Source organism: Tasmannia lanceolata, unplaced genomic scaffold (assembly GCF_043159265.1).
Source record: "Tasmannia lanceolata isolate RefF3 unplaced genomic scaffold, GAP_Taslan_0.1 ptg000018l, whole genome shotgun sequence".
Taxonomy (NCBI): Eukaryota; Viridiplantae; Streptophyta; class Magnoliopsida; order Canellales; family Winteraceae; genus Tasmannia; species Tasmannia lanceolata.
In genome coordinates this window covers 17,438,629-17,459,746 of record NW_027518695.1, presented here as the reverse complement: position 1 = coordinate 17,459,746, position 21,118 = coordinate 17,438,629, and the positions used below count along the sequence as shown (strand labels likewise).

The following is a 21,118-nucleotide window of genomic DNA, read 5'->3' as shown; positions in this document are numbered from 1 at the left end:
TCATTTAAGTCATTTGAGGTGGCTGTTCTTTGTGCAAAAGTCAGCCGCAGAATGGCTTTCCGCAAAATTGCCTAGCAAATCCCTTATAACTTACACCCTTCTGCACTTGTTCATTGATACCAAAATAATAGGACACTCTACAATTTGATGCCAACAATTTATTCACTGGCACAAACTTGAGCAATAGCTATACATATAACATGATGTTGTGTGGGATTATAGATGATATTCACCTCAGACCTAGCTTGACAATCCTCTTTGAATACTTCCACAATCAGTTCTTATTTTGCAGATGAAATTATTTTAATTTAATCTTACTTGCAATTAGGACATTAAGGTCTCTTTGGAAGCTATTAATTATATCATTTCAAAGACTATTTTAATAATTATTTGCAAATAATCATATTTAACTTCAAAACCATTTGCATATAAGTTTTTAGAGGTATCTAGGCCTCTCTCCTTTCATTCTCAAATAATTGGAGCATTCTCCCCAGCTAAAGGATATTCCCCCAATTCACCTTCACTTTCCTCCCCTTTTCACCAAAGTTAGCAGCCCTCTAAATGTGATCCCAATCCATCCTCTATCTTCATTTTCATCCTCGTAGCCTCCATGTAAATGCCACCTCCATTTATTTCTCTCTCATCTCTTTGAAAAAAGGAATTTGCTAGGGGCCATCGTAGAAGGCATTTCGCGCCTGGGCTGTTGCATTTGAGAGCAGCCACCTCGGATAAATTAAATGAATAAGACAAAATCTGAGCCTGTGTAGCTACTTTCACATGCAACGGCCCTGCTGCGAAATGTCTTTCTGCGATAATCCCTAGCAAATCCCTTAAAAAAATAATTGTCAACACAAGAATGAATCAAATGCTCTAGCCCAAAAACAAAAGCTAAAACCTCACATCATAAAAGTGACAGGAGGAAAAATCAAATTTCCCCAAAAAGAGCCCATCTTGGGAGGAAAAAAAAAGGAAAAATATCTCTCTCTCCCCAGAACAAAGATCATCTTGGGAGAAAAAAAATCAAGGAAAAATCTCTCTCTTGATTTCCCCAAAACAAAGCCCATCTTGGGAGGGAAAAAAAGGAAAAATCTCTCTCTCTCTCTCTCTCTCTCTCTCTCTCTCTCATATTTCTTCATGTAACAAAACAAACCCATTACTATACCTCTACCTCTTCCCAATCTTTGAACTGAAACAAACCCAAAACCCATCTTAGAAATCCGGACAAAACAAACCCATTACAATACCTCTGTTTCTTCCCAATCTTTGAACTGAAGCAAACCCAAAACCCATCTTAGAAATCCAATACCGGATTTGAAAATATTCCCAAAAATCCAATCCTAGAAAAAACCCATAAAACATTCCCTCCTCTTTCCTCCCCGATGCTAATTTTTTTGGTTCATTTCATGAAATTTCTGAATTCGGTTTTTAGGGTTATCTAAAACCATGCAGCTTCATATCTCTCCTAGCATGAGAAGCATCACAATATCAAGCAACAATGGGTTTTTTGACTTGATGAAGATCAAAGTCTTAGCTCGTCACATCTCTTATCGGACTGTTTTCCACACCATCCTCATTCTTGCCTTCTTATTGCCCTTTGTTTTCATACTCACCGCTCTCGTCACTCTCGAAGGCGTCAATAAGTGCTCTTCATTCGGTACTATCCGCGCCTTTTGATTCTATATATATATTACTCTCTCTTTGTTTAATTGTATACCCATTTGTTTATTGGCATCTCTATTGCTATGAATTTTAGGTCTTTTAGCTATTTGGCTTGTTGTAAGATGTTATAGAGAGATGGATCTGATATAAGTTTTGTTGGTTTTATTGGATTTGATTTTGAATTGTTGGATTTTGATCTGTGTTGAAATTGTTTTTCTAGTGTCGGTTTAATTTAATAGAACGCTGTTCTATCAAAACAGAAATTAGAGAAGAAGGTGATAGAGAAAGAGGAAAACAATGAGTTAATTCGAGGGAACTCAGGCCTCCAGTGTTAATTGCACTAATTGTGAGTATTCCTTGCTGAATAGTCATACGACATCTACATTATAAATCAGCAAAATAGGAAAAAAATTAAGAAAATCTAATATAATATGGAAATAACATAAATAAGGAAAGCAATCTAAATAAGGAAATCGGGTTCTAACATGGTTGTTGGGTGCATTCTCCTCTCTCTCTCTCTCTCTCTCTCTCTCTCTCTCTCTCTCTCTCTCTCTCTCTCTCTCTCTCTCTCTCTCTCTCTCTCTCTCGGTAATGATCCGTTTGAATTTTGATTGATTTTGTTACGCGTAACCTGATTAGATTTGAATCTTTGGTTTTCGATCTGGGTCCTGAACTCCCTATCTTATCAGGTTTGAACTGATTGGATTTTGTTTCTTTCGATTGATTGAATTTGAATTGTTGCATTTTCAACCTCTTCTACTTATGGTTATTGGGAGTGTTTTGAATTCTTGGGTTTTGAGTTGGGTCGTGTTCTCAGTCTTGTTTTCTGTTTCCGTCATTGTTATTAATCTTTGTCGTTGATTGAGTTTCGATTTATTGGGCTTTTACACTTGGATTTTAATTGCTTTGGAGTAATGAATCATGGATTACTAATGTTAACAGGTGACTGACCTACTTTGTTGAATTTGCTATTTAATTGGATTTATTTTTGGATTCTGAAACTGTGTTTCTATTTGCAGCACTATTTTCTTGGAAGAGTCATAGGTCTAACTACATCTTGTGGAAACCTTATTGCTTGATCTTGAAGTATTAGATTTTTACAATTGTCTTTTGCATGGTTAGCAAACGCACCCTAATCGGGGTCATTGAGCCAGAACTCAAAAGCTCACTTCAGAAGCTCAACTCTTCTTGCTCACAAAATTTACTGTGCTTCATACACCCTTCTAGATTTAGGAATTGCAGTTCATATTGGCTAAGAATAGCACTTCCTAATTAATCAGAATCATGCATCCTTCCTAGTTAATGCAAAGTGCATTTCCTATCAATTAGATCCTTGCTTCTAGTCTAACTTGAAACATACATTCCTTTAACTAAGTGTACTCTTCGTATTTAGGTAGGTGATTTCTTTTAAAGGGGTTGCTGGACATGCATTATTTTTCATTTATGTAGGCCTTTCTTTTGATTTTGTGACATTTATTTAGCCTAGATGTAGGGATGTCCACATTTTGCCCTTGGCCCGCTTACCCTTAAAAAACCATAATTTATAACATTTTGCATATGAGCCCTCGCATACCCTTTTATCCTATCGGATGAAACCCTACTCCCCGTAAACTTATCTTCCTCCATTCTATTTTGGCTGGCCTTGGGCCCATCACTTGACTTGGAAAAGTATACTGCTCTATATAAACACACATCAAATCCTCTCTAAGACCCAATCTTGGAAAAATGTGAAAGAGAACCCCCTTGGTCGACCTTCCCTCCCCTCTACATCTTTCCCTCTTCATCTCTTTCTTTTTTTCCCTTCTCCCTCTCCTTCCACCACCCATCACATCATCTTCTTCTCTTCATACATTCTTTTCTTGCAACTCCCTATCTTTCTTCTTTGTCTCGTTCTTTGTGATTTCATTTCTCTTTTCACCTCATTTTCTCTTTTTCTTTTTATTCTTACCATGGTTTTAAATTTCCCCAATTTTTTTTCGAAACGACCAAAATGTCTCTGTTTTCATCCCCACTTCGACGAATTCTCAATGAATTCCTTCCACGTCATTATTTCCGTCGAAATTCCTACTGAAATTCCTGAAATTCGATCGAAATGGTCAAAACAACAAAAAGGGAAAGATGTTATGATTTGCATTTCATTTTATTTCATTAATGTAGAGAATGATATTTGGTAGGTAACATTATGGAACAACAACAAAAAAGCAACCGTATCTTATGCATGGGATGTCATGTCGTCAAGAGACCAATAATACCTCATAACTCTACGTGGTATTGATATAGAGTTGGGATCCTTGGAGGGGAGACTGATCATTGTACTTTCTTATACTTCATTACATTGTTCTTCTTTATTGACTTTACTGTCCAGATATGTGTGACGACGCATGTCACACTAGGTGTTCAATGTGATTAAGCCATTATGGATAGCTTTCTTGCTTATGTGATGGTTTATAAGTAAGCATTTGTGCTTATTCTAGCATTTCCCAAAGTTTCATCTTAAAATTTCATCATTTGCATATGTTTCCTTATGTTTCCGTGATTTTACTTGATTTCCACCAAAATTTCCATCAAAACCTAAATGTTTCCGCTTCCATGCCGACCGAAATTGAAATCAAAACCGAAATTTAAAATCTTGGTTTTTACCCCCCTTGGTTGGGTTCATAAATTGTTCTCCCTTGTTTGGTTTAATAAACCGTTCCCCCTCGGTTGGATTCATAAAATGCTCCCCTTTGCACCTTTATCTTTCCGTTTTTTTTTTTAAATTTTGGTCTTGATGTCTTCTTGATCCTCCTGATCTCTTTGATCATGATTTCTTTCTTGATCTTGATTTTGATCTTTTTCTTGTTCTTGATTCGATATTCTTCTCTCTTTATCTTATTTGAGATCAGCCCTTACCTCTATACTCTAGCTATCTCTCTTCCCCCTCTTTGAGACCTACTGCAGACGATGCCCGAGGCCCTGTATGTCATCACAATTCCAAAGTCGTGCATCCAATGTTCTCTTGGCTGTCTTTTTTTCACTCTTTTTTTCTTTTGTTCATGCCTGGGTTGTTTATTCCAGCTCGTTTCTTGATTTTGGTTGACATTAGATTTTCAAGAACATTTCTCTGCAGGAGGTTTTGGTGTATTTTCTGATCTTATATAACATGTTTTGGTGCATAGATTTTTGTGCTAGTCATTTTGGCACGTCCTGGTTCTCATTTATGCACTGTTTGGGAAAGAATTCAGATTATTGTAGTGTTTTGTTAACTAGGTTGTACATGATTGTGAATGTTTTTCATCTGTAGTATTTCCTTTGTTTCAGATTGTTTGGGCAGGCGATTAGGACCGAGGCTTCTTGGTAGGGCAGATGATTCAATGGTATCTATTTCTTGTTAGATATATTTGAAAATTTTGAATAATTGTTCTTTTTTATGATCAATGGAATAGCTTAGTTGCCAAGAACTAGGTATATTCTAGTCTTATTCCGGATCATTGGTGTCCGTTGTACAGAGGCTGGTTAGAGACTTATACAAGATCCTTAATCAAGTGAATTCTGAGGAAATCCCAGATGGAACGAAGCTTCCAGCATCGTTCAGTGAATTTGTTGCTGAAATGAAGAATAACCAGTGTGATGCTAAGACATTTGCTATCAGGTTAAAGGCGATGGTATGCCTCTTTCTTTATATATCCTGTACTCTTAAGCTAATTTATTTGATATCTGTTTTCAAGATATCTTCGTAATGATGTCGCTAATTATTTCATTCATATGATGACAGTCTGGTGTAACTAAACATGCAGAATGATCTGCTATGGATTTCATAATTTAAAAAAAATAAAATGTTGAAACTGGGTTTACGATGTATGAGTGAAGTAATGCACCTTTTAGATCTTAGCATTTAGTGATGACAGTGTTTTTAGAGACAAAGGCGTAAGGTTAGGCATTTTTCTTGTTGAGGCGTGAAGTGTAAAAGTTGAGGTGTGAGTCCAAAGCCTTACAATTTTTTAATTTGTTTAAAATAATAAATATAAAATATAAGAAGTACTGCAAAATTTAAAAAATATATATTCTTTTTTTTTGGTCAAAAGATATTATCATCCATCGAAAATACACTGACAAAATAAAGTATCTAACAATGATTACCAAGTTACCCACCAAATATTACGAAGTAGACAGCTAGAGGCTAGAGAGATTAACAGTTTTTTGGTGCATTCCCCAATTTTCTGCAAGAGGTATTAGGCAGCTAATACCTCTGGCGCACCGATGATCACAAAACAGACATCTAATAAGCACCTTTTTTGCTCCCTTCCCCTCCGGATTTTCGTTGCATATCTCCATAAAATATCTTTCTTATCACCCATTTTTACACCCAATTGATCAAAATCACTCCAATAGACCCAAATATTTGTTAATAATAACTTTGAATGGATGCATAAAACCGAACAAATTAAGGATTTTTATTCACCAAGTCAAGGAATACACAATCGAAAACTAATCCGCCACCATTAGCTTCATTTTGATGAAAGAAAACCACCGGAAACAATGGTTTTTGACCATTGGGCAGAAATCACAAAAACAAGATGTAAGAAAAAAACTCCTTAAAACCCGAAAAATCTCTAAACTCTCTAAAAACAAATATTAAATCTTCAAATGGGTCTTATAAGAACGTGCTTACCCTATTACACCTTAGTAGGTGTTCTAGAGAAGAAAAGACAAAAAATGGTGAAAATCCAAAATGTTGGAGGTTTCGGTCGTAAAATTAGTGGTTGTTTGTCAGAGGGCCAAATACACCTTTCAATGCCTTTTATTATGCTTTTCTCCCAAAAGTTTACACCATTCAGGCCAAGCTAGATGTGTTTTTTTAACGCCTGGCCCTGAGGCGCGACTTGAGGTATACACTTCTAGCAACATTGAAAACACTGAATGACACGTCTATAGAATGTCAAACATCTTAGTCCGTTTGCTTTTGCATAGTTTTGAGTACAAGTTAATATGTTGGTATGCACAAATTGTTTTTGTTGTATCTAAGAACGCTAACTTTTGTTAAACAAAATAAGATAACTTATGAGGTGGTTATGACAAAATGTGGGTCCTTGAAAGGAAAAAAATGCCTACTAAATATGTTGATGTGATTAAGGATATGTACGATGGAGCAGTAACTAGTGTCAGAACCACGGATGGAACGTCTAGTGAGTTTCCAATTACAATAGGACTGCACCAAGGATCAACTCTAAGCTCTTATTGTTTTACACTAGTTATGGATGAGCTTACAGAGGACATCCAGGATGAGGTGCCGTGGTGTATGTTATTTGCAGATGACATAGTATTAATCGACGAAACAAAGGCAGTAGTAATTGCTAAATTAGAGTTATGGAGAACTACTTTGGAATCTAAAGGTTTTAGACTGAGTAGGACTAAGACAGAATATATGGAATGCAACTTTAGTAATGTAAGGAGGCGGGACGAGGATGTAGTAAATATGACTGGACAGGAGATACCTAAGAGGGATATCTTTCGCTATCTTGGTTCAATTCTACATAAGGAAGGAGAGATTGAAGAGGATGTTAACCATAGAATAAGAGCAGGTTGGTTGAAGTGGAAGCTTGCCTCAGGAATCCTATGCTACCGTAAAGTCCCTACCAAGTTGAAGGGAAAGTTTTATAAGACAACTATGAGGCCAGCCATGCTGTACGGCTCAGAATGTTGGGCCACCAAGAAGCAGGATGTGCATAAGATGAGTGTAGCGGAGATGCGAATGCTTAGATGGATGTGTGGCCACACAAGGCAAGATAGAATTAAAAATGAAGACATTTTTAAAAAGGTGGGGGTGGCTCCAATTGAGGAGAAGATGAGAGAGCACCGCTTAAGATGGTTTGGACATATCCAACGTAGGCCTTTGGATGCTCCGGTAAGAAAAGGCGACTCATGCCAACTTGATGGGGTAAAAAGAGGTAGGGGCAGACCGAAAATAACTTGGGTAGAAACAGTGAGGAAAGACTTGATAGCTAGGAACATAACAGAGAACACGACATTGGATATGATAGAATGGAAGAAAATGATCCATGTAGAAGAACACAAATAGAACTAGGATTAGAGCTGGGTAGATTCCTTTTACCTTCTTCAAGAATTTTTTCTAAAGGATTCATTTAGCCGACCCCAACTAGTTTGGGACAAAGGCTTTGTTGAGTTGAGTTGAGTATGTTGCTTGGGCATGGCTGCAACTGTCATAATTCAACGTAGTTACGAAGAGCTGAGCTTGAAAACCCCAAAAATAGATCTGTGGATTCAGCAATATATTTCAATTGATTTTAAAGTTTTAAATATCTTTTGTACTATTTTGACTTTTCTCTCAAATCAGGAGAAAAAAAAGAAAAGTAAAGAAATGAGAACTCATATTCCTTTTCTTTTACTTCTATACTACATGCATCCAGACAGACCCTTATGGAATAGCTTGGTTGGACGGAGTCCAGGAGTTGCATAAACTGTTTATTGAAATTCATGCTGAAAAAATGGTTCAGTCCCTGGTCCTTTTTATTCAAATTCTTGTTCATATTTATGCCCTATAAATTGTGGAATTATTCTTTGCCAAAGGATTATTGATCGTATCACTATATTTTTGTTTTCATTTATAGAGTTACAATTTGATTCTCTTCCCCCTTGATCTATACTCTGTATTTTTTCTTATTTTTCTTTCGTTGTTTGTGTTGCTTTCTGTATTGACCATCTCAGTCCCTTTTCTCTTGGAATAAAATTGGCTACTATTCAAAAATAAAAATTAAAAATTATAGAGCTACAATTGCATTGTGTATGTTCTTATATATTAATCAATTTAATCTGATATTAGTGGAAAATAAAGTTTGACAAAGTATTTTGTTACATCACACGCAGGTTGAGAAACTTGAGAATGAGGCCAGGGAATCTAAGCTGCTAGAGGTAACCCACAAGCATTTTGCCGCAACTGCTATTCCAGAAGGCATCCACTGTCTCTCCTTGCGTTTGACCGATGAATATTCATCCAACGCTCATGCACGTAAACAGTTGCCATCTCCCGAGTTACTACCCTTGCTTTCAGATAACTCTTACTGCCATTTTATTATAGCTAGTGATAATATCCTTGCGGCGTCAGTTGTGGTCAACTCTACCGTAAGATCATCTTTAAACCCTAAAAAGATTATCTTTCATGTCATAACTGACAAGAAAACTTATGCGGGTATGCACTCGTGGTTTGCATTGAACCCTCTTCCCCCCGCCATTGTTGAGGTGAAAGGTGTTCACCAGTTTGAATGGTTAACCAGAGAAAATGTACCTGTGCTTGAAGCTGTTGAGAAGCATCAATTGATTCGAAATTACTACCATGGAAACCACATTAGTGGGGCCAATCTCAGTGAAAGTCCGAGGTCTGTTGCTTCAAGATTGCTGGCCAGGAGTCCAAAGTACATTTCACTACTCAACCATCTCCGCATTTACCTTCCAGAGGTAATCAGATATGACATGATTTTTTGCCTTTTCTTTGTTGTGGAGAATAAAGTCTATGTTATCTAAAATTTAAACCTGGAAGCAGTGCTAAGAAGATTAAAAATGGTCTGGAAATCAGTCCTCACATTTAAGATACCAACTTGTCTTGGTTGGAGAGAAAATAGTTAGAAAAAAAGGAAAATAAATGCCAACTTTGCAAAAATCTGAAAAAGGAAAGAGATAAATAGAGTGTCAAAGAAAATGGTTGAGGTCCTTGAGGAAAATAATCAGAAGAAAAAGATCAAGTAAGCTAGGTTAGGGTGAACCAAGAAAGAAAGAGAAGGATTTGGGTTCTCTTAGGGAGACTTTTTGAGTGGTTGGGTTAGGGGTGCAGAGTGTTCAAAATTACTAATTCAAACCTTTTGTTTTGGTAAGTAAGCTGGGATTGAACTTCTGACATCTGGGTCAAAGAACAAAGCCTTAACCATCGAGCTAGAGGCTCAATCCCAAATGCAAACCTTCTTTACAAAAGGAAAGGAAAAAAAAAGTGCAAGCCCAACATATACATTATCTATCCTACGTTCATAGACCCGGCTTATGAGGTCTGAATTTGATAATCTAATTGCCAATATTTTTCAAAAAACCAGAAGTTCCTCCCAAGCAGATGAAATATCTCACTTTTGGAGTTTTTTACCTATATTTTTCTTTTCCCGACACCATGCCATCAACTAGGGCAGCTTTCTTTTTATTACTTTGGGTAGCATTATGCAGATTTCAGTGACAAGCCACCATGTGATGTATGTGAACAGCTCTTTCCGAACCTCAACAAGGTGGTCTTTCTAGATGACGACGTTGTAATTCAGCGTGACCTCTCACCACTGTGGGAGATCAACCTTGATGGCAAGGTAAACGGCGCTGTAGAAACTTGTGAAGGCAAAGATAAGTGGGTAATGTCAAAGCGCTTCAAGAATTACTTCAATTTTTCTCAACCCCTCATAGCAAAGAATCTAGATCCAGAAGAGTGTGCATGGGCCTATGGGATGAACGTTTTCGACTTAGCTGCCTGGAGGAAGACAAGTATCAGAGGCACGTACCATTACTGGGTGAAGGAGGTAATATCTTGAGTCACATGCATTAAAATTTCAATTTAGAATTGGTGATGGATGGGTTATCTCTTTTTGAAGATTCCTCTAGTACCCTCAAATTTCAAATTTAGAATTGCTTACATTCTAATCCCTTGCTGTTATTATTTTTATCTGCTCTATTGGTTTGTTCACTTAACCGAAATTTATTATCTTCCTTTCTCCTCACCAAAACCCCAGTTGACTTGGCTTAATGTCCTCTTTTGTTCTGTTCTCTTAATGCATTCTTCAGTTTTTTACCAATTTCATTTCCATCAATACATCCTTTATATATTTCAGCTTATATCATGTCCACTTTTCTTTCCTCCAAATCATTTGGAACTATAATCTTATGTCAATCTTTTTCTTGCTCTGGTCAACTTGGTTGAGTAATTGTCTGATTTTTTCTAGCCGACTTGCTAAGAGTGGGTGAGGTTCGAGTTGGAAAACTTTTCTTGGAGTTCAAATACTTCTTAGATCTGATTTATGAAGAATGGGAAAGGAGAACATTTATGGATTAACAGCAACCCATTTTCCTAATTTAATCATTTGCCATTTCAAAAAAAAAAAAAGTTTTCATGCTTGCCTTTCTTTGTCCATGGATTGCTTGGTCCTTTGTTACTGTTTCTGAGAACTATTTTTGGGTGCAGAATCTTAAGTCGAACTTGACGATGTGGAGGCTTGGGACTCTACCGCCGGCTCTGATTGCATTCAGGGGCAATGTTCATCCTATCGACCCATCATGGCACATGCTTGGCTTAGGCTACCAAAATAACACAGACCTCGATTGTGCGAGGAAGGCTGCTGTAATTCACTACAATGGTCAGTGCAAGCCATGGTTAGAGATTGCTTTTGAGCATCTGCAGCCACTGTGGACAAAGCATGTAAACTACTCCAATGACTTTGTAAGAAACTGCCATATCGTGGAACCTTAGTAGATCAACAGAGAAAGAGGGAGACTTAGATTACAGTTAGTTTTGGGTCGCGGAGATTTACTGATACTCATTAAGGAAAACAATAAACACGCTATGCAAGTGATATGGAGGAACCAAGATATTGCCCCACCTGCAGAGGATTGCATTATTGATGTTATGAGAGATTCTTTCATCTGTAAAATAGCAATCCTTGTTAGGGGACTTGTATTCCTACTCTTATGAGGGGACAGCTCCATTACCCATATTTCGGTGCGAAGAGAATTGGATGCTGGACAGGTAGTAATGCGCTCATAATCAAAACTGCTAGAGTGCAGAAAGGTGCTGCTTGATTCAATCGCATGGATGCAAGAACAGTTTGAACTGTTCTTTTTCGAATCCTCTAGATTCCATTTCATTTCTTTTCCTATTCTTCCATTTCCTACCAATTGTTTTTTTTTGTTTCTGTATTCATTTGGTGATTTTTAGTGGTCATGGAGATTGCTGTGTTACTGAGCCCATTGAATATGTGGGCAATTTTTTAGGATATTGTTACCATTCATGTGTGTAAATAATTGACAGCCCTTGACATTTTAACCATGGGATAGGGATAATTCACACCTTCATCACCCTCTGATCTGAACTGATCTGAATATGGAGTGCCCCAAAAATCATTTATGGAATCTTCTACAGATCGGAGGGTTAGGGTCATCCGATGGAAATTATTTTTGGGGCACAACCTATTTACGTTGTGCCCAAACAGATGAACGGTTTGGATAATCATATGGAGTGGGCCGTACCTTCTTTTTTAGACTTCACTTGTTTTCACGGCCACCCATCATATAAATTCTCCAATGACCCTCATTGAACCACTGCAAAATAGGTTGTGCCCAAACAGATGAACGGTTTGGATCATCATATGGAGTGGGCCGTACCTTCTTTTTTAGACTTCACGTGTTTTCACGGCCACCCATCATATAAATTCTCCAATGACCCTCATTGAACCACTGCAAAAAATTGAATGCTTACACTGGTATTAGAAATTTAAAAGTGTTCATGATATTATTTTTTTTGAAATTTGTTCATGATATTTATGATGCCTTGTTATGTAATGTCTGTAAAAAGCATGTCATGCCTAAAGTAATGCCATATAACACAAAACTACATTATTAAACAAGTAATAACAGTAACAAGTTCATTGAAATACTATTCAGAATATGTAAGATCAAAATTTGTGAAAATTCAATCTGTTTATCAGTGACTGTAATTCAGTCTAATGAAAAGCTAAATTACAAAATGAAACAACAAAATAATCACTAGTACACTGTTGTGATGACATCCCTCAGTCTTGCACAGGAGTCTTCGCAACCAAGATAGATCAAGTTTCTGCCCTTCTTAGCAACAAGTCACCTACCAAATAAAATGAAAAGTAATAACTAATTGGCTGTGAAGAATCCAAACACATCCATTGAATTTTACTCTGCAAAACGAGCCTTCTAAAAGATAAACTTTAAACAATAAGTATGTGTAAACAAACTTGTGGAATCCTAATGGTGAACTGAACGATGCACTAGAGAAATATTTAAGTATGTGCATGAAAAAGTTACAATACCAGTCCCATTTAGAGATTATGTAGCATATACTATATAGTATATGCTATGTATTATAGCAGCTTAGGGTGAAAATGATTCGTGGTGAAATAGACTATTATCAAAACATAGTACCAACATAGTAAACTCTTGACCCTGTTACTACTGTATTAAAATTCCACATTCTGCATTTCCCAAGTCCGTTCCCACTCAACTAAATTGTTGCAAGTTCTGAATGTATTCTCAACTCAACTCAACTAAGCCTTAGTCCCAAACTAGTTGGGGCTGGATAATGAAGTTCTGGATGTATTAATTAGAGATATTATATGATGAACGAGCGGACATGCTCGTATTCATCATCCCGCCCTTGATATTTGATCCGGAAGCAGCACAGTTTTTAAGATGATGCTGTTGGATCAAATATCAACGGCAGTACTTCAGTAATAAGATGAATGCGAGCATCTCCGCTCGTTCATCATATAATTTCTCATATAAATTATTCACATCTAATTCATGTTTTTTTATGTAGCTATAGGGGTGCAACTCGGGTCTGCGAATTCATGTTCAGCTTTTACCATAAAATCAGAACGAGCGGACATGCTCAAATTGCACCCATGTAGCTATTATAATTTTGAAGACTTACTCATTGCCAACAGAATGATTGCAGAGAAAGGAACACAGTGTTAATAGCTTTGACTTACCGATTACTGGAAATCCAGCACGTATACCTGTATGGTACACGATCAAAGCCAACTCTTGGACACATCTCAAGCTAGGTTTGTATTAATATTAGACCCTGTCAAAGTTTAGAAATGACTGTGTCTGTGTCCACTTTCCATTTGGCATACTCATGGGCAATGCTGATTGTACTCTTGCTGTGACTCAAAAAGAACTCTGCAAGCAGGATCTGAAGTTCTTCATCCGTTAGGTCACCATGACTACCCTGTAGACAAAATAGAAGCACTCAGTTAATTATGATCATTTCTGAGTAAATGCATATGAATCTTTTATTTTTTGTTATGGAAGTCCATAGAAACAAATGCAAATTAAAGAAATTTAAGATGGAATACACACTTAGAAACCATCACAAAAGCAAAACAGTCATCCATAAAGATATAATAATTTCAAACGCCGAGTGAGATTCGCTGTCGCACATGTCCAGAACAGTAAAATTCATTCAAAAATATTTTTTTAGAAGATATTTTATTGATAAAAGAAAGCAAATACAAAGGCAGGGACAAGATGTTCCCCCTAACTAATGCAGAGAATCACAAGAGACCACACTGGCAAAGCACCCCTACAGCCAGTCCACCTTCCTTGGATGCTACAAAACCAGTAAAGAATACTGCTCAGCCATACAGACTGAATACAGACCCTACCAGAGAGGGATTAGTTCCCAAAAGCCAAAGCACCCGAAACAAATATTTCAAGTCTCATACCCCATTAGGGAATCAAGTTACTGGTTGATATTAGAGACTGCTTGGATGATTGACATTCCTTCCTTGTCTGCCCCTTCTTTTGCAAGCTTATCAGCCTCTTCATTTGCTGACCGCCGCATGGGTTGAAACTTGGGTTTGATAAACGCTACTAAGTCCCTTTTTTCCAAAATTTCAGCCGAATTCTGGTTGGTGGATTCCAATTAGTAGCTAGAACTTCCAGCAATTTGAATAACTGTTTCAAAATGCGGATGCGGGTCAAAACGCAGCCAAAGCGAATCCCGGTCAACTCAGCACAACACGGTCGAGTACTTGGTCGACACAGCTGGGTACTTGGTTGGCACGGTCATAACTCGAGAGAGTCAAAGGAGTTTTGATTGACTTTGTAGAGCAAAATGCAGACATGGAGAAGAATGTGGCCAAGGTAAAAGAAGTCGAGGGTATCCACGATGACATGGGGGAGTTTTGAAACGATGATTTGAACACCATTGGTTGATTACACGAGTTTAAATTGCATTCAGTCAGATGTTTCGTATATTCATATAATCAGTTTTGTGCATGTAGAAGACTAGGGAAACCAAGGAGAAGATGTTTCTGCACAAATCAGCAGCAGTGAACTACTGTTCTCACAATTGGGAAAAAAAACAACAACAACTGCATAAGCCTGTGCCACAAGTAAGAATAATACATGTATACACAAACATAATGTATTTATTATCTATTTTGTAAGATATTATATACATTTGTATTTTTTTCACCATTTGTAAACTAAAAAAGCCTTTAAAAGGGCAGCCCATTGCACGAGGCTCCCGCCATTGTGGGGTCTGGGGAGGGCTAGATGTACGCAGCCTTACCCCTGCTTTGCAAAGAGGCTGTTTCCGTGACTCGAAACCGTGACCACCAGGTCACAATGGAGCAACCTTTAGTTGTAGTAAAAAGCCTTTAGTTGTAGTAAAAAGATGCAACACATTTTTTAAATTCTATCACACACAGCATGGTGCATGAGGATGCCTGAAGCAACTGAAACATTGAAAGAGTCCACCATGCCTTTCATAGGAATGCTACAATGCAACTCAGACAGTTCCAGAGCCTCATCACTTATGCCCCTGCAATCAGGTATTAAGCAAGCATCAACTACTACTCATACAAAACTGGACAAGAATAGTTTCGATGCATGTTATCAATCAAAGCGAACATTTGCATAATATGGCATGCCTAAGAAAAGTAATTTGGGATTTGCATAACAGGGCATGGACTAGAATTACCTTTGTGTGATTTCTTTCATCAAGAATACGTACCATTTGATGTGAAGTTTGTAGAGAATAAGCACATATTGCTATGGTAAGTGAAAACCCCTTTTTCTTTCTACTTTTTATTTAATTTTTTTTTTTAAAGGTAACGAATTTTATTTGAAATCAGGAGACACGATGTCCCACAAGTTGAAACAGTACAGAGTGCATGGGCACCAAATGGCCCCAAAATCATACTGAATTACATCTCATTCTCATCTGCAGAAAGGTATACTACCCTTGGCTCCGTTAAGAAAACTCCCGCCGTAGCCAAAGCATCTGCGTTTGAGTTTGTAGATCGGTGCTTGTGGTTAAGCAGCGGTTTTAAAACCCGAATCAAATCTCTGATTTCGTCTATAATCTGACATAGACGCCATAGACCGCCACATCTCCCTTGTGCCCATGCGATGACATTGCTAGAATCACCCTCGATCATCAGCGGCCCAAGATTGTTCATTGCAAACCACTTTAATCCAAATAGGAGGCCCTTCGCTTTGGCTTCATTTGCGTCGCAAATCCCCGCCGAACTCGCATACGTCATTATTGTTCTACCATCCGGGTCTTTGATTATCCCGCCAAAGCCCGCCAATCCCGGATTGCCTAACGAACTACCGTCGAAATTAAGCTTTAGCCATCCGCAGGGGGGAGGGGACCACATAGGTTTGATACAAGAATTACTTTTTTTTTCTGACATCACCTGATTCCAGTTTCTAAGGATGATGCTAACCGGATAGGGAAGTCCACCCTTAGCCTTTATCCAAGCAATCAGTGAAAGTTTTACTTCTAACGCGATATGATAGAATCCCCTACTTTTGTTTAGGAAGATTCAGTTGTTCTTCTCCCTCCTTAAGTGCCACAATACAGCTATAGGGATTGCCTTCCATAAAGATTGACCCAGACAACCATTAAGACTACCGCGCCAATTCAGCACTGTATCGCATATGCTTCCTTGGAACACCCAACAGCATCTGAACGATCTCATGATGGCCATCCACAATCTATAAGCATACGGGCACCAAATAAATAGATGATCAATGCATTCCTCCGCCTTATTGCATAAGACGCACCTACTCGCCATCTGGATTCCCCTTCTTTTCAACGGTCCACGCAAATGCAACAACTCTAGGAGGGACCGTTGTGAACCATACACGTGCCTTCTTAGATTGATTGTCACCGCCTTCGTTCATCGTTTTAAAAAAGGAGCGAACCGAGAATACCCCATCAACATCAGGGATTCATATCCACACGTCCTCGCGGAAAGGAGATAAGTAACATTTTGAAAAGGAGCGAACCGAGAATACCCTATCAATCTATTCAACATGTTTTAATGTTTTACATTCTTTTCTGTTGTTCTGATTTCTGAGCAGGTTTGAAGTGAACCATGACTTATCGGCTTCTTATGAACTGTGAACTTGATTCTAGATTCTTGTCGAGAGGTAAGATGGAATAGAAACCTAGGACCTCAAGGTTTAAGTACAAAGCCTCCCACGATTGAGTTACAGGCCCAACCCCAAGATTCCAGACTTCATTATATCTTTGTGCAAAGTGGGTTTGAGGTTTTTACCCTTTTATGATGATTAATGATAGAAAAGGAAGCACCAAATATTTCTAAAGTCGTTGCTATTTTTCTTTATCTTTTCTATGTGCTTCTTTATTTTTCTGATTTCATTGCTTAAAAAGCAGGAATTCTTGAGACTGATGCCAGAAGCCTCGAGGCCTATGCTTCACGTCATCCCCGCCTTATAAATACTGATCATACAAATCCAATTACAAGATAAAAAAAAGTGGTGGACCACTTTAAGTTACAAACTTTCAGTGGCAATGTTGGATAGTTTGAAGACTACACTTATTTTCATTTAAATAAGCCTCCAAAAAATATCTTTAAGGGTAAATCATTTCTTAAAAGTCAATGCAAGAAGATCAAGCACTAATTATGAGATTTACATGCCAAGATGTGTTATCTTCCTTGGGCCTTGTGAGAGAATGTAAGACTGGACATATTTTAACCAACAAACATGTCATTTGGTCGACTTGCTTACACATCAAGGGACATGACAATCATTCCAAAATGGTTCTCACACACAGTTGCTAACAAATTTCAACGCTGACCCTAATATAATTTTGGTGGATACACCTGTTGGCTCAAATCTCTCACTATATCTGAAGAAAAAGGAGAAAAAGTTGCACTGCTAATTTTAATAATGAAATGGTTAAAACCTCATTATCTAACTGTCCCGTATTTGACATTCATCAATCATGCTCATCTCTATGAGTTTAAAACTTTACAATCTCTCTAGTTCACCTATAACCATGTTAAACCAATACAAACTAGATGATGGCTAGAATAAAATTGTATTGTTAAACCCATTATTAAAATTTCCAAAAACGTATGTATTTCTAAAATTATTCATGTAAGAAATTGCTAACAAAAAATTTCTCACAGACATTAAGATGATGCTTATGGTGAAGAAATTGAATTGTATCCATATGCTTTCGCTTTTGGTGGTTGGCATGTGTAACTAGTATTGTTATCATATGCGACAATTGTACCATTACCTGGGTAAGAAAGTGCATAGTCAGAAGTCAATCTGATTAAAATTAGTCCTCCTCTTTCACATAACTCTCATGGGTCTTGCTTGGCTAGTAAAGAATAATTTGTTTAAGTTCAAGATGGTAACTTCAAGATTCTATGTGCATTAGCAATGGAGATTAATGGTTGAGATTGAGAGCATGCAAGAAGGTACCTAAAGAAACATAGGTGAACACTATTGATCCAAGAAAGATGACAAAATTTCTTGTCTTTTTTTTAAAACAAGACCATGAAAAATGCAACAAAGTTATTGAAAGCAGGATGACTCAACCTGCCATAATAAGGAACATAAAAAAACACTCTGCAGATAATAGTGCACAAAAATATGAACTTATATTTAAAAGGATATACTCACTTATGTTCATTTCTGACAACAATAGCTGTTGGGCATGACCGATCCATATCATAAATGGAAACCTACAAAATCCCTATATTATCTTTTAGATTTCATAAATCAGCCTTTATGCCAGCAAGACCTGTGACGAATCTACGAATATTATATTAATATGACAACTTTTGGAATCATAATAAAAGTAAATCTACTTGGAAAATTACCGCTACAACAATTACTTAAATGGAGGAATACAGCTCTTTGCCCAGTGCTTGACATGTTCTCGAATCAATAAAGACAAGTTTTTTGAAGAGGAGCAGTAAACACACATTCAAGAGCTAAAGTTTTGTGCTACAGTCACGAGCTGGAGATAAGCAGACTCAAACCACTGACATCCGCCACGAGGCAAACCACAGTGAACTAAAACAGATACATATTGTGAAACATATCAGTTCTAACCAAAACATTCTGGCTACAGTTTTGGGCTATGGTCACGAGCTGGAGATAAGCAGACTCGAACCACTGAAATCCGCCACGAGGCAAACCATGGTGAACTATAACAGATACATATCATGAAACATCAGTTCTAACGAAAACATTCAGGAGTCCGAGCCCCCCCCCCCCCAAAAAAAAAAAAAAAGAAAAGAAAGAAAATAGGAGGAAATAAAAAATAAGTATGAAATGTTTGATAAGATTTGATAAAACATATGAAATGTTCTGATGGTATTTGGTGAGTATTAGGCTCTTGTCCACTCATCACAATACTAGTTCGTTCGTATGATATTTTAGCCAACGATTAATGGAAGAAAATGAAAATTGAATAAACAATATAAAGCATACTATGGATCTACCACTGATCAACATTATATATCAACAGATTTGATGCCAACATCGTAGATATATAACATTCTAAGAAATTACAATAACAAAAAAAAAAGAGTCGCCACAGTATAAAAAAATTAAAATTTTGCTTATTTACCACCAGTCTGCTAGTTAAATAGTTAATACATCATAGATCCATCAATCTAGTACAAAATCCAATATATGGTGTTCTCACGGTATAACTCAAAAATGGGTTAGTACTTAAGCAATTGAATCTCAAATGCAAAATTTGAAAAAAAAAAAATCCGAAAAATATGGCCAAAGCACATACGAGTCCTACAGATGTTATGAATTACACCAGCGTTTCACAGCGAGCTAGATTGAACATGCGTAAAAAAGACCATTCCACTGGAACATTTATCCCATGCACAATCATAAAGAGAATCAATTCTAAAATATAAACTGATGTGAACTTGATCCCACATTTAAGTCATAAATGGCTTTGAAACATATGATCCTTAGTTTGAAAGTGGCTATCTGGCAGAATAAAAATACAACTAATTCTAATGGCATAGAAAATGCATTTATGAAAAATATAGATAGTCCAACACAAAAAGGTTCTGATAGAAAGGAGGTCAGTACTGCATCCGTTCCCACATGCGTTGTGGCAATCCGATAACCACTTAATTTCAACACCTTAAAGCACTGTTGGGTAGACTTCCAAAGTTCTATATCCAACAACTTTTCGGCACCCGTGCTAACATGGCGATTGTCTCTATACCTGCAATAAGCACACAGAGATATAAGAGACTACCAGGGAACAAGGTAGAATATCATAGTGCAAAAGGGAGCTACCAAACGCAAGTGGAAAGAATACATCATGATCCATTCTATTTAAGCTACTACGAACAAATAGAAATTCCATACAATATGAAGTCTAGATCATGATTTCATTAGACAAGAAATTATATACCATGGTCATAGCACTTGTGTATGTTGATCAAGGCAGTTGATTTCGTGGGTCACAACCAGACCACATAGGCTGGCAGCTCCCACAGCAAGTGACTGATCCAAACAGCTTGATAAAAGGGGTTTTTTGGGGTTTTCACTAAAAATGTCAAGAGCTGCCATTTGCATACCATGATTGAGAGGTTAGGATACTCAATTCATTGTGAGGCTTGAGAGACTAGTACGGTTTGGTGTCCAACTGTTACGAACCCAAATCAGTTCGTAAGGTGATTGAACTCAGGGGGAAGATTAGCCTCTCAAGCCACTTCGAGGGAGGGGTCAGTCCTTCCTGTGTAGAGACTAGACACAATTTTGGGCTTAAAATTCTTCATTGATTTGAAAAAAAGCTTATTACAAGTTATTTATACCAAATAAAACTACTTGACAACCAAGAAACCCAATCCTACAAAACTCTTAAAGGCTAGGACCAACTAAGACCTATAACTCCACTAACCCTTATCCACAACCCTTGTCATAAAGAGCCCTACCAACTCTAAGAACTAACACAATATTCATGATAAGATCATAACTTATTCACCATTCTAGGTACGTAACATTTTACCTGCCTTGAAATCAACCTTGTTCTCAGGGTTGGAGATTAAGCATTTGATAGTTGTTAAGGAGTTCCATGAGCCTTTTCCTCGGTTAAGATCTTTCTCACCGTCACAATGGACACCCCATGTACTGAACCCAAACTCCTCTTGACTCCAATTTGAGGATATCTTCTCGTGCAAGACTTTCCAAAATTCTTCTCCCTTTTCTTCTTTTTCTTTCTCCCTCCCTTTCTTCTTCTCCTTCCAATTAGTCACCATTTCGTATGTCATCATCAAGGTTGGGGCAGTTTTATTTTCAAACTAATCTTATCATTTCGTTCATCAAAGCACCCTCGTGTTTTTTTTATTTGAACGATTAAGATGGTGATGCATGGATG

General features: G+C 37.4%; 1 protein-coding gene and 1 long non-coding RNA gene across 3 annotated transcripts; one reads left to right on the top strand and one right to left on the bottom strand.

The window, feature by feature from the left end:
• The first annotated feature begins 899 nt into the window (after positions 1 to 899).
• Positions 900 to 11,680, top strand: LOC143851279 (putative galacturonosyltransferase 13). 2 transcript variants are annotated; one of them, XM_077360643.1, is made up of 6 exons: positions 900 to 1,654; positions 4,960 to 5,015; positions 5,148 to 5,303; positions 8,524 to 9,111; positions 9,900 to 10,202; positions 10,862 to 11,680. In XM_077360643.1, the coding sequence occupies exons 1-6, from the start codon at positions 1,444 to 1,446 to the stop codon at positions 11,144 to 11,146; spliced, it is 1,599 nt and encodes a 532-aa protein (XP_077216758.1). In that variant the 5' UTR covers positions 900 to 1,443; the 3' UTR covers positions 11,147 to 11,680. The 2 variants fall into 2 exon arrangements, with proteins under 2 accessions (XP_077216758.1, XP_077216759.1); XM_077360644.1 differs by lacking the exon at positions 900 to 1,654 and adding an exon at positions 1,953 to 2,005.
• A 3,512-nt stretch (positions 11,681 to 15,192) lies between these two features.
• LOC143851284 (uncharacterized) lies at positions 15,193 to 19,848 on the bottom strand. Its single transcript, XR_013236280.1, has 3 exons — positions 19,822 to 19,848; positions 18,382 to 18,443; positions 15,193 to 15,253 (listed from the first exon to the last, which is right to left on the bottom strand). It is a non-coding gene; the product is annotated as an uncharacterized LOC143851284 (long non-coding RNA).
• Positions 19,849 to 21,118: the final 1,270 nt, after the last annotated feature.

Coding starts and splice junctions, on each gene's coding strand:
- LOC143851279 (XM_077360643.1), top strand. CDS start 1,444: ATGCAGCTTCATATCTCTCCTAGCATGAGAAGCATCACAATATCAAGC. Junction 5,304..8,523: donor CTATCAGGTTAAAGGCGATG/GTATGCCTCTTT, acceptor CATCACACGCAG/GTTGAGAAACTTGAGAATGA. Junction 9,112..9,899: donor TCCGCATTTACCTTCCAGAG/GTAATCAGATAT, acceptor GTATGTGAACAG/CTCTTTCCGAACCTCAACAA.